The sequence below is a fragment of the Monodelphis domestica genome, chromosome 2, assembly GCF_027887165.1.
Source record: "Monodelphis domestica isolate mMonDom1 chromosome 2, mMonDom1.pri, whole genome shotgun sequence".
NCBI lineage: Eukaryota > Metazoa > Chordata > Mammalia > Didelphimorphia > Didelphidae > Monodelphis > Monodelphis domestica.
This window is the reverse complement of record NC_077228.1, coordinates 530,288,957-530,302,143: the sequence shown is the minus strand read 5'-3', so window position 1 is coordinate 530,302,143 and position 13,187 is coordinate 530,288,957. Positions and strand designations below refer to the sequence as shown.

The 13,187-nt window shown below is 53.4% G+C and overlaps 1 protein-coding gene across 2 annotated transcripts; it reads left to right on the top strand.

Annotated features, from left to right (window-relative positions):
• Positions 1–2,295: 2,295 nt before the first annotated feature.
• Positions 2,296–11,466, top strand: CHRNG (cholinergic receptor nicotinic gamma subunit). Of its 2 annotated transcripts, none has more exons than XM_056819930.1 (12): positions 2,296–2,358; positions 2,817–2,956; positions 3,140–3,184; positions 3,469–3,578; positions 4,330–4,485; positions 5,442–5,539; positions 5,824–6,024; positions 7,555–7,669; positions 7,902–8,016; positions 9,916–10,123; positions 10,519–10,652; positions 11,158–11,466. In XM_056819930.1, the coding sequence occupies exons 2-12, from the start codon at positions 2,861–2,863 to the stop codon at positions 11,320–11,322; spliced, it is 1,443 nt and encodes a 480-aa protein (XP_056675908.1). In that variant the 5' UTR covers positions 2,296–2,358; positions 2,817–2,860; the 3' UTR covers positions 11,323–11,466. The 2 variants fall into 2 exon arrangements, with proteins under 2 accessions (XP_056675908.1, XP_056675907.1); XM_056819929.1 differs by lacking the exon at positions 2,296–2,358 and adding an exon at positions 2,415–2,567 and having other exon boundaries at positions 11,158–11,464.
• The last annotated feature ends 1,721 nt before the right edge of the window (positions 11,467–13,187 follow it).

The window sequence follows — 13,187 nt, the reverse complement described above, 5'->3', positions numbered from 1 at the left end:
TATTTATTAAGCACCTACTATGCTCCAGGTATAGCTCTGCTTCTGCCCAAACCTTGGGCAGTCTGGCAGAAAGAACCGAGCCAAGTGCTGAGAATACAAAGACAAAGGATGACACAGTCTGTACCCATCCAACAGAACACATGCGTGTATGTGTGTGTTCCATTCACCTTCCCTAAACAATAAAGTTGGAACCGTTTAGAGAGCGAGTTAAAATAAAAACTAAATACATAATAATTTCTCTTTCTTTTGTTTGTTTTTGCTTTTGTTAAACCTGACCTTCCATCTTAGAATTAATACTAAGTGTTGATTCCAAGGCAGAAGAGGCAGCAAGGGCTAGGCAATGGGGGTAAAGTGACTTACCAAGGATCACACAGCTAGGAAGTGTCTGAGGTCACATTTGAATCCAGGACTTCCCACCTCCAGACCTGGTGCTCTATCCACTGTTCCCTATATAATGATTTAATAGCTATATGATTCATGATCCTTCCCCTTCCCTCCCCCCTCCCAAAGCCAACAAGCAATTCCACTGGGTTATCCATGTATCATTGTTCAAAACCCATTTCCATGTTATTCATATTTGCAGTAGAGTGATCTTTTAACATCAAAACCCTAATCATATCCCCATCGAACCACATGATCGACCCTATGTTTTTCTTCTTCATTTCTGCTCCCACAGTTCTTTCTATGGATGTGGATAGCATTCTTTCTCCTCATTTCTTCTGGATTGTCCTGGGTCATTGCATTACCACTAGTAGCAAAGTCAATTACATTTGATTGTGCTACAATGTATCCATCTCTGTGTACAATGTTCTCCTGGTTTTGCTCCTCTCACTCTGCATCAGTTCATGGAGGTCTTTCCAGTCCATGTGGAATCCCTCCAGTTCACCATTCCTATCAGCACAATAAGATTCCATCACCAACAGATACCACAGTTTGTCCACCCATTCCCCAATTGAGGGACACCCTCTCATTTTCCAATTTTTTGCCACCACAAAGAGCATGGCTATAAATATTTTTGTACAAGTCTTTATATAATTATTTCTAAGCAAAAATCCACATTAAGGTGGATGAGGAAGAGGAAGAAGGAAGATCAGGACAGACAGAATTGGAGGTTGTGGAGAAGACAATGGAGCATTCCAAGTAGCAAAGCCAGTGTGAACAAAAATAAAGAAGTAAGTATAGAATGTGTTGGGGGAGCCTTGGGCTGTAAGGCCTGAGAAGGGAAGAACCAGGGTAGATGGTACACAGAGTTCTAAATATCAAGTCAAGGAGGAGGGTTCAAGGCTAGGGTTAAGTCCTCAGGATCTGTCTAGCTCTTAGGTAAGTTATCCCAATTCTCTATCCTCAATTCCTTCATCTATAAAATGAAAGCAATGGGTGGCCGATCTATAAAGCCTCTTCCTGCTCCAGATACTATAAAACTATGAACCAGTAAGAGACAAAGCTGAAAAGGAAAGTTGGGTCCAACTCATTAGGGTCTTGAATGCCAGAGTTAATTCAAACTTTGTTTAGGACTCTCTCTCTCTGTCTCTATCTCTCTGTCTCTGTCTCTCTGTCTCTCTGTCTCTGTCTCTCTGTCTTTGTCTCTCTCTCTCTCTCTCTCTCTCTCTCTCTCTCTCTCTCTCTCTTTAATAAGATGGGTTGAACTGGAGGACCCAGAAAGTCCCCTCTACATCCAAATTGCTGACCCTGTGGGGTCCTTCAGATCACCTGCTTGTCAGCTGGTTTCCTGTTGGGGCAAGAATGCTGCATTTGAAGTTAGATACCAATAGTCACACTGCCCAAGACCTAACCTTGATGGGTCTCAAAGTCCTTCTCTTTAAAATGAATGGAAGTCCAGAGATCCAGTCGATTCTAACTCTGGGTCCTCTGTTTCCAGGACAAGATTCCCTTTCATGGACTCAGTCCTATATCTAAAGGTAGGAGGACCCAACAAGTCCAAACCCTTCACTTTGCACATGAGGAAACTGAGGTCTGGCTTATAGCAGTTACTTGTCCAAAGGCACACAGATGATGGCAGAGGCAGGTTTTGACCCTTGGTACTCTGACTGGGTCCCATTGCTCTTTCCTTGAGCCCCAAGTTCCTGGAGCTGGTGGTGTCAGCAGCCAGCCCTGGTGCTCCCTGTAATTCTTGTACCTGGAGCTCTCAGTGCCCTCTGTGAGTCCTTGGCTCCTGCCTCTGGGAATGGGGAGGGGGTAGGCAGGAGGGGGAGGGGATCAACAGTGTATGTAGTGGGAAAGGGGACCCTCCCCACCCCTCATTCCCCTTCCGGTAACTCGAACCTGGCATTGTGTCCCAGGCTGAACAGCTGACAATGCTGTGGCTAGACAGCTGGGCAGAGGGTTGCGTGTGTGAATGTGAGTGTGAGAGAAGAGTGGGGAGGGGAGAGGGGAGGTGCCTGGGTCCACTGAGGGGTTGGGGGGGGCAGGAGGCGGAGGCCAAAGCTCTGCAGAAGCCAGGATCTGCCCCCAGAGCTGGGAAGCTGCCTCCTGTTTCCCATCCCCGGTCCTGCTCACCATGCCCTGGCTAGGGAGGCTGGAGCTGCTGCTACTGGCTGGCTGCCTGGGTATCAAAGCTGGAGGGAAGGGAGGGGAGGGTGGCACACGGCACGAGACTCGGGGGTGCCAGGGCCTGATCTGGAGGGCAGGTAATGGGCATGGGGTGCCCACTCCCCAGGATTCCCCTTGTAGAGTTAGGGTCTGCCTACTCATCCCCAACCACTCTACCTTCCCTCCTCCCCCTTCCTCTACCTCTCCCTCCCCTCCCGCCTCCATCTCAACCCTCTCTCCTCCTGGCTCAAGACCCTTGGTTCCAGGAGTCCAAGGCCTGAACCAGGAAGAGAAGCTGCTGAATGACTTGATGAGAAATTATAACCCAAACCTCCGGCCAGCGGAGGTGGACTCGGACATCATCAACGTCACCCTGAAGCTCACGCTCACCAACCTCATCTCCTTGGTGAGCTGGGCCCCCTGGGAAGGGGGGAGCAGCTCAGGCCCCCGCTGTGGCCAGGGCAGACACGGGGTTCGCTCCACTGGAATCCGTCTGGCAGACTGTGGGAGGGGGGCCTCTTAGGAAGAGAAAAGGTTCAGAGGAGGAGGTCAAAGGTGGGGTGCTGAGGCCTTCCTTCTATGCCCCCAGAATGAGCGGGAGGAGGCGCTCACCACCAACGTCTGGATAGAGATGGTAAGAACACCCTGTCTATCCTGCTTCAGCCCCGGGTCCCAAGGGCTCTTTAGGACCCCCCACCCCCCTCAGCCAGGAGCTGCTATTCCCAGCCTCCTCCCCCAGCCCCTACTCCCCTCCAAGGTCCCCTGTCCTGGGAGAGCTGAGGGGAATGCTAGGGCTGGGCAGGGCACCCCGAAGCTGGTCTAGAGGATCATGGGAGTGGGCATGTAGGGAGTGGGGTGAGGAGAGGCACTGTGAACAGGCTGCTAAACTGCCCCCCCCCCCGTCCTTTATTACTGTAGCAGTGGTGTGACTATCGCCTGCGCTGGGACCCCAGGGACTACGAAGATGTGTGGGTGCTGAGAATCCCCTCCACCATGGTGTGGCGGCCCGATATAGTTCTGGAGAACAAGTATGTTGGGGGAAGGGGCTGCTGAGGTAGGGGTGGGGGGCCATGAGGAACCTGGGGTGAGGCTGAGGTTCTGGAGAGCCAAGGAATCCATCCAGGGCTTACCCACCCAGCCTCAAGGACCGGCCAGTCTCTGCTTCTCCCATTCTGAGCCCATTGGAAGGGAGCTGGGAGTCGGGGGAAAGGGAGAACGGGATGGGGAAGTACTGGAGGGGTTCCAGTTTGCTGGGGCAAGACGAAGAATAGAGTTGGGGCTGCTGGAGTCCCTGGGGCTTGAGAGAATGAATGACACTCCCTACTCCAGTCCAGCCCAATCCAATTCATTTTCACACTCCATGCCCAGCCCTGTGCCAGGCACCCAGGAGAGGAAAACCAAAATGAAAGTCCCTGCTTCCAAGGAGATTGCCTTCTCCCAGAGGTGGGGGTGGCTGGCTGGAATGGGTACCCAATAATCTGACATTTGAGGTCCCATTGGAGAGGGACAGTCAGAGTGCTGTCTAGGAAAGTGTGAGCACAGAGGACTGGGGTTACAGAGAAGAGCTGAATGGGAGTATGGGGGCATTTAGAGGGGTCCGGAATTAGGTCCTATGAGGAAGGCAGGTCTGGGGTGGAGGCTGGGAGCAATCTGGGGTAGGGGGTGCTCCAGATCTTACACTGTGGTGCCCCAGGGAACCCTGGGACAAAGGATTCCATAGACAAGGGCCAGCTGGGCAGATCCTGGTCCTTCCTTCATGGTTCCCTGTGCCTATAACAGTGTGGATGGAGTGTTCGAGGTGGCCCTCTACTGCAATGTCCTGGTGTCTCCCAATGGCTGCATCTACTGGCTCCCACCTGCCATCTTCCGTTCATCCTGCCCGGTCACCGTCACCTACTTCCCCTTTGACTGGCAGAACTGCTCCCTGGTTTTCCAGTGAGAGGGCTGGGCTAGGGCTGGGTGAGGAAGGGAAGCAGCTGGAAAGAGGGGGCTGGGAGAGGCAGGAATGCTGACTTGGGGTTCAGGAAACTCAGGCTCTGGGCTTGGCTTAGCCACTCACTAGCTGAGTGACACTGGCCAAGCTTTCTGAGCTTGTCTCCTCACTTGTAAAATGGGGGTAAGGTAGGGTGGATTAGATGACCTTTAAGGTCCCTTCCAGCTTTATCGCTCTATGCATCTGTGGCTTTTATAGAAGGGGCAGTATGCTTGGGAGTAGTCCTTATTGAGGGGAAACATAACCTTTCCATATAAACTCATGGCTGGGTGCACACTCACTCACAGTCATCACTATCCTCAACATGATCTCCCTTGCTCTGTCTCCCTGTTTCTGCCTCTCTCTCTCTCCCTCTCCCTTCCCTCTTCTATTTCCCTCTCCCCATTCTTTCTCACTCTCCTTCTCTCTCTCCCTCCCCCCTCTCCATATATATATAATATATCCTTCTCTTCCCCCCCTCCCTTCTGCCTTTCTCTCTTCTCTCCCTTCTCTTCTCTCTCTCTTCTGTCCAACCTCTCCTCTCCTCTCCCCCTCTCCATATATATCCTTCTCTCTTCCCCCTCCCTTCTGCCTTTCTCTCTTCTCTCCCTTCTCTTCTCTCTCTCTCTTCTGTCCAACCTCTCCTCTCCTCTCCCCCTCTCTATATATATCCTTCTCTTCCCCCCTCCTTTCTGCCTTTCTGTCTCTCTCTCTCTTCTCTCCCTTCCTTTTGTCTCTGTTTCTCTCTTCCTCTCTCCTGTCCAACCTCTCCTCTCCTCTTCCCCCTCTTCTCTTTCCACTCTCTCATTCTATGCCTTTCTCTCCCATCTCTCCCTTCTCTCTCTGTCTCCCTCTCCTCCCCCTCCCGTGCCCTGCCTCTCCCCTTCCTCTTTCCTTTTCCTCTCTCCATTGTCCAAAGGTCCCAGACTTATAGTGCCAATGAGATTGATTTGCAGTTGAGGGAAGAGGATGGCCAGACAGTGGAGTGGATTTTCATTGACCCGGAGGCCTTCACTGGTAACAACATTCCTCCACAGTTATTGCTATTCCCATCCTTCTACTATCTCTGAGTTTCCCTCTGGCCACAGATCATCCCCTCCTCTTGCAATCTGGGTTCCTCTCTTTGCTTCCATTTTTCTTAATTTCCTGGGGGTGGGGGTGGGGGGCACTGTACCAGCTTGTAGCATATTGGGAAGGTATATAAGAAACCTGGATGGGGTCTGCAGCAGAACCTTTGCAGAGGGTTTGGCCAGCCCCAGTGGGCACCCTTCTGGCCTCTTCCATCCTTCTGCCACCCACAGAGAATGGGGAATGGGCCATCAAGCACCGCCCAGCCAAGAAGCTCCTGGATCCCCCAGCATCCCCAGGGGAAGCTGGGCATCAGCGGGTGGTCTTCTACTTGCTCATCCAGAGGAAGCCTCTTTTTTACATCATCAACATCATTACTCCTTGTGTGCTCATCTCCTCTGTGGCCATCCTTATCTACTTCCTACCTGCCAAAGGTGAGGCCCCTGACTCCCAAGGAACAACTCCTGGGTCCTGGGCAATGGACCCAGGTGTCTCCTTGTTGGCTGCTAAGGTCTATATTGAGAAGAGAATTTAGAGGTCTGTTAGTCCAGTCCCCTCAATTTCCAGATGTATCTGCCCTAGAGGGTGTCCTCAACAGAAAGCAGCACAGAGAAAAGAGCAGGGGATGACTAGCCAGAAGGTCTGCATTCAAATCCTGCCTCTGCTCTCTATGAGGGAACCTGGACAAGTGATCTCCTTGAGCCTCAGTTTCCCCATCTTTAAAATGGAGCATCAACTAGGTGACCTTTAAAGTCCCCTCCAGCTCTAAATGTATGATGCAGATGCTTTAGGAGGCTGAGACCAGTTGAGGGAGCACTGGCCTTCAAGTCAGGGTCAGTCCGCCAATAAACTTTTATGAAGGCTTACCATGTGCTAAGTTCTAGGAATAAAAATGTGAAAAAGAAACCCAGGAGCATCCTGGCTTTTCTTTCTTTTAGTCTTTTTCACTGTAATCTTGTGTAATTTACATCTCCTTATCTTCCTTTTGGTATTTATATTCTGAGGATTTAGCACACAACCTGCCTGACACATAATAAAGTGCTTCTTAAAGGTTATTTTCTTCTTCACCTTTGATTCTAAAGACATCTCTTTTGCACTGCCTCGCCCCAACCCCAAAAGGAAAGGGGGAAAATCAGTTCAGTTGACAGTGCTTGCAGTGGTCCACACCTGTAGTCCTTCACCTCAGCAGTGAAGGGAGGGAGGCGCATACTTCTACTTCTTCTTTGGGGCTAAACTTGGGGATACATGGATTTCCATCCACAGACATTTAATGGCAGTTGGGGAACTGAGGCTTGGAGAAGTGAATTTGCCTCGGTTTCCCTATCTGTATAAGAGGGATAACAGCACCCTCTCTCATAGTTGTCCCAAAAATCAAGTGAAATCATGTTTATAAAGTGCTTTCTCACCTTTGAAGCTTAGCAGCTTCTGTATTCGGAGGCAGGGAAGCCCGCCCCACCACTTCCCAGCAGCCTGGTGGCTTACACCCAAGTAATAAATAAGAGAATCAAGTCAATGCAGACCCAAGCCCTCCATCTCAGCCCAAACCCAATGAGCTGTCCTTTTCCTTGGCCATTCCAAGCTGCCTGCAGGCTCAGTTAAGGGCCGAGGGAAGTCTCCTGAGGACTATCTCCTGAGCTATCCCTCCGGCCTCAATAATCCAGATCCACATGATAACAGCTCTTGCTGGTGAGATGAGAGGGCTGGAACCAGGGCAATGGTAGGGGCTGTGCCCCAAGATTTAGAAAGCACATATTTAAAGGGTTGTTTTCCAAAGATCACACAATTTTAAATGTTTTTACGTGGGGTGAAGACTTCCTGGGAAATCGGAACCCCTGGGGTAGAGGGTGGCAAGGTGGATATGAGGAGAAACATCTCAGGGTCAGAGTTGTGAGGCAGAGGGAAGGACAAGCCCCTGTGCCAGCTGCCCTGACCTGGCTCTTCCCTGGCTGGGGGTGGGGGCACAGCTGGTGGTCAGAAGTGCACCGTCTCCACCAATGTCCTGCTCGCCCAGACGGTCTTCCTCTTCCTCGTGGCCAAGAAGGTGCCTGAGACCTCTCAGGCTGTGCCCCTCATCAGCAAGTAAGAATCCCTTTCCTCCTTGCTCCCTCCTGCTTTATCTCCCACTCTCTCTGGGCTCCCCCACCCCAAGCATCCCCTCTGTCACACCGTAGCTCTGGTCAGGGTTTCCCAACTTATCCATTCCATCACATATGTGAGCTGCTCTTTAAGGTAAGTGGGTGGAGTGGAATTCTGGCTTCCTGGGAAGAGGACTGAGGACCAGTCTTGGCTCCTGTTCCCCATCCTCCCGCAGGTACCTGTCTTTCTTGCTGGTGGTGACTATCCTTATCGTGGTGAATGCCGTGATTGTACTTAATGTCTCACTCAGATCACCTCACACCCACTCCATGGCCCAAGGGGTCCGCAAGGTGAGCCTACAACCACTATTCTTTGACACCTTTTTTATATGGGGTCTCTCTAACGCCCACGATGAACCTACTACTAATGGCGAGAGACCTCAGACCTGCTCTATCTGGTCACTTTAGGGAGCTCTCCCTCACCTGATTTAGAGGGCTCACCATGTTGGTACCAGATGGGGTAGACACCTCATTGATTCTGGCCCTTCTATGGCTCAAAACCCCCAAACCCAAGCATTCCACTCTCTGCGCCCTCTTCATGGGCTGCTTTGTCTAGGATTACTCCCACCACATTTGTGCTTTGTCCTACATCTCCTTCCTTTTAAGTATGGGTTCCATTGGGATTCTAGACCAACTCCTCATTCAGTGTCCCTCCTCCTATTATTCATTCCTCTGCTACTGGTATTCAACACATGCATTTACTCATTCACTCATCCATTCCTCCCCTCCTTCCCTCTCTCTCCCTTTCTCCCTTCTTCCTTCTCTCTTTCTCTTTACCTCCCTCCGGCTCCCTCTCTTTCTTCTCTCCCTTACTACCTCCCTCCTTCCTTCCCTTATTCCCTCTTTCCTTCATTCTCTCCCTTATTCACTTCTTCCCTCTTCCCTCTCCCTTATTCACTTCTCCCCATCCCTCTTTGCCTTACCATCTCCCTCCCTCTCTTTCTCTTTCCCTCCTTCCATCTCTCCTCTCCTTTCCTCTCCCTCTCCTTTCCTCTCTCTTCTCCCTCTTCCTTTCTCCCTTACTACATCCCTCCTTCCTTCATTCTCCCCATCCTTCATTCTCTCCATCACTCCCTCATTCACTCTCTCCTTTACTCCCTCATCCCCTAACTTCCTCTTTCCCTCATTCCCTCCCACCGTTGCTCTCCCTCTCTCTTACTCACTCTTCTCCCTCTCCCTTTCTCCCTTACTACCTCCTTCTCTCCTTCCTTTATTCTCTTCATCCTTCATTCTCTCCATCACTCCCTCATTCACTCTCTCCTTTACTCCCTCATTCCCTAACTTCCTCTTTCCCTCATTCCTTCCCTCCTTTGCTCTCCCTCTCTCTTACTCTTCTCCCTCTCCCTTACTACCTCCTTCCCCCTTCCTTTATTCTCTTCATCCTTCATTCTCTCCATCACTCCTTCATTCTCTCTCTTCGTCATTCCTTCACTCCTTCCATCACTTCCTCCCTTTTTTTTAGATTTAGAAAGTTGCACAGTGTCACCCAGCCAATAATGATCAGAAGCTCCATTTGAACCCAGCTCACTCATTACCATACCCCACCCCCAAGAAGATTTTACTCACAGACTTTTATCTCCATTGACAGTCTGAGGTCTCATCTGGATCCAGCCTCAGGATTCCCCAAACTGCCTTGAAGGAGAGTGGGGATGGGATAATAAAGAACTAACCTCTGAGTCAGGGAGACCTGAGTTCAAGTCTGCCTCAAGCTGGCCACATCATCCTGGGCAAATGACTTCATCTGTCAGTGCCCCAAATTGCAAAGCTACTGCCAATAGGAAGTGGTGTGGGGAATTCTGGACTTTAATAGAAGTTATCTCCCTCATCGGTGAATAATAATAATAATCCCAGCTAGCGCTTCTACAGGGCTTTAAATTTTGCAGAATGCTTCCAATGTATCATTTCATTGTATCTTCACAACAAACCTGGGAGATAAGTCCTATCATTATCCCATTTTAAAGATGGTGAAACTGAGGCAGACAGCAGTTCAGTGACTTACCCAGGTTCACACAGCTCTTAAGTATCTGAAGTAGAATTCAAACTCAGGTCTTCCTGACACCAAATTCAGTACTTCTTGGAATATGCCACTCGTCTGCCTCAAGTCACAGGTCCAGATCCTGCTCACTCCCAACTACAACTAAGAACCTCTCCCAAATCCTGACCTCCCCCTTCCCTCTTATCCGGCCCCAGGTGTTCCTGCACCTACTGCCTCAACTACTAAAGATGCACATGAGACCCCCGGCCCCCAGGCGCCTCACCAGACGTCTACAGAATGGTTCTTCTGGAAGGCCAGGGCTCAACGGAGAAGGAGTTGCCCCATGGATGCCCTGCACTGAGCTTGTGTTCCAGCAGCGCTGGGAGAGGGATGGGCTGGTGAAGGCTGCACTGGAAAAGATAGGTGAGGGCAGGGAGAAGGGCTGCGGGGACTCAGTGGAGGTCTTTGGGGTCTTTTGTCTCCTGTCCAGCTCCTGTGCCGGTGAAGCAGAGCTCTTTGGCCAAGGTGTAAGGAGAGGGAAACAACTGGCATCAAGAGAGGGTCCTGGATGGGGCAGAGGCCCTGGCCTCTCTCCAGTGGTCCATTTGAAAGGCAGAGGGCAGCTGGGTTCCAATCCCACCTCTGAAGTTACCTTGGGAAAGTCACCTCTTTTCCCTAGACCTCAGTTTCCCTCTTTGTAAAAGGGGAGGAGGGGCAGCCTCTGAGGTCCTTTCCAGCTAGAGATCTATGATCCTATCCCCCCTCTGCCCAGTTCTCCCTGCACTCAAACCTTTCCTTCTCCTTGAATTCCTTGTCAGGGAATGGTCTGGAGTCTGGGCACAGTCAGGAGTTTTGTGCCAGCCTGAAGCAGGCGGCGCCCACCATCCAGGCCTGTGTGGATGCCTGCAAGCACATCGCCTGGACCAGGAGACACCAGAGACATTATGACAACGTGAGCTGGGGGAGAGACCAGGGCGTGGGGGCCTAGGGAACTCCAGGGGAAGGGGGGGGAGGATGGAGCCGGAGGCGAGAAGGCGCCCCGCGCCCTCCAGGTCCAGATGACTTTCAGTCGGTCCCAGGCATCTGTTGAGCATCCGCTACGGGGATGCTACGGCACAGGCTTGGCCTCTGGGAGCCTCCGGTCAGCCTTGCACGGATTCACTCCGTGCGGACTCAGGCGAGCCCTTTCCTCCGTGCCTCCTTTGTAAAGGGATGGCGGGGAGGGAAGGGCCCCGCCACGTCGGCAGCTGTGCCCAGCTCAGACACTGGCTGCGGGATCTGGGCACGTCGCCGAGCCCCGTGTGCCTCCGTTTCTCCATCGGTCCAATGAGCCAGAGAAGGGAGTGACCCGCCACGCCCGCCTCGTTGCCGGGGGGCCCCGGGGTCAGGCACGGCGCCCCGCTAGGACGGAGGCTTTCCGGAGTGGGGCTCAGGCTGTGTCCGCTCCCCCCACTCAGGAGAACGAAGAATGGATGCTGGTGGGCCGCGTCCTGGACCGCGTGTGCTTCGTGGCCATGACGGCGCTCTTCTTCTGCGGCACCTTCGGCATCTTCCTCATGGCCCACCACAACCAGGTCCCGGCGCTCCCTTTCCCCGGGGATCCTCGCCCTTACGGGCCGTAGCCATGGCGGGCAGCGACCAGGCCGCCCCTGCGGGAAAGCAGAGAAGAGCCTGGGGGGGAAGGCCGCCCCCCCCCACGTCCTGCCCTCCCTGCGGGAAAGCAGAGAAGAGCCTGGGGAGGAAGGCCGGGCGGGGACAATAAAGACATGAAGAACAAAAGGCGTGTTTGGGGTGCGGGCAAGGTGGGGATGGCGCTCAGTCCCACCACAGGGCAGAGGCTGGGGGGAGCCCCCGGGGAGGGGGGCGAGACGCCGCCCCCCCCCATCTGGCCACGTCCGGGGTCTGTGCGGGGGGAAGCGCTGGGCCTGGAGGTGGGCAAACGCCAACTGAAGCCAGTGTGGGACTTCCTGCCAATCAGGGGATCCAAGAGCAGCTGGACGGTGAGCGAGAACCTCCCCGAGCCCCCAGGGAGAATGATGGCGCCCCCAGGGTTGTTGATCTCCCCGGGCCTGGCACCATGGGCTTCCGGGGAGCCCTCAGGCTCTCTTGGAGCAGCTCCGGCCTAACCTGGCCCCTGCCCTGGCTTGGCCACCTCCACCCTCGGCTCCAAGCAGCCCGTTTTCTCCTCCTCCTTCTGGACTCTGAGAGTCCCTCGGGGGGAGCCAAAGGCCGGCCTCGACGCCCTTCTCTGAGCTCAGCGGAGGCCCCTTCGAGCCAGCAGTGCCTCCTTTTCTCCCCTTTCACAACTAAAGGCCCAGAAAAGCCCGAAGATCCCGGACAGGGCCGAGGTTAGAGGCCGAAGGAGCCGCAGACCCACCAGCATTCAGCCAAGAAATCTCTGCTAAGAGCTTCCCATGGGGGGCGGGGGACAAACAAGCAGATAGACAGACAGAAGGGGGGAGACAACCAGAGAGACACAGAGACAGACGGACACACGGACAGACAGACAGACGGCGGGGGGTGGGAGAGACAACTAGAGAGACACAGAGACAGACGGACACATGGACAGACAGACGGCAGGGGAGGGAGAGACAAAGAGACAGAGACAGACGGACACACGGACAGACAGACGGCAGGGGAGGGAGAGACAAAGAGACAGAGACAGACGGACACACGGACAGACAGACAGATGGCGGGGGGTGGGAGAGACAACTAGAGACACAGAGACAGACGGACACATGGACAGACAGACGGCAGGGGAGGGAGAGACAAAGAGACAGAGACAGACGGATACACGGACAGACAGACGGCAGGGGTGGGAGAGACAAAGAGGCAGAGACAGACGGACACACGGACAGACAGACGGCAGGGGAGGGAGAGACAAAGAGACAGAGACAGACGGATACACGGACAGACAGACGGCAGGGGTGGGAGAGACAAAGAGACAGAGACAGACGGACACACGGACAGACAGACGGCAGGGGAGGGAGAGACAAAGAGACAGAGACAGACGGATACACGGACAGACAGACGGCAGGGGTGGGAGAGACAAAGAGACAGAGACAGACGGACACACGGACAGACAGACGGTGGGGGAGGGAGAGACAACAAGAGACACAGAGACAGACGGACACATGGACAGACAGACGGCAGGGGAGGGAGAGACAAAGAGACAGAGACAGACGGACACACGGACAGACAGACAGACAGCGGGGGAGGGAGAGACAACTAGAGACACAGAGACACGCGGACAGACAGACAAGACAGAGAGGCACAATTGGGAGGCCCACAAACATCTGTAGGGGATGAAGAGGGAACAATGACCAGGACAGGCTGGGGCTGAAGGCCTTGGGGAAGGCTCCCCCCAGTAGATGAAGGAAGCCCCTGCCGGGCCTGGAGCCAAGGCCTAGAGGAGGGTCTCTGGATGGGACCACCAGGGGGCTGGGGGTGCAGGCTGGGGAGGAAGCTGTAAGCCCGGGAGAGTAGG

What these genes read in the sequence shown, in the direction of transcription:
- CHRNG (XM_056819929.1), top strand. Translation starts at nt 2,519, where the DNA reads ATGCCCTGGCTAGGGAGGCTGGAGCTGCTGCTACTGGCTGGCTGCCTG. An exon ending in TGGCCCAAGGGGTCCGCAAG is followed by an intron (nt 8,017 to 9,915) that starts GTGAGCCTACAA and finishes ATCCGGCCCCAG; the next exon opens with GTGTTCCTGCACCTACTGCC. An exon ending in ACCAGAGACATTATGACAAC is followed by an intron (nt 10,653 to 11,157) that starts GTGAGCTGGGGG and finishes CCCCCCACTCAG; the next exon opens with GAGAACGAAGAATGGATGCT.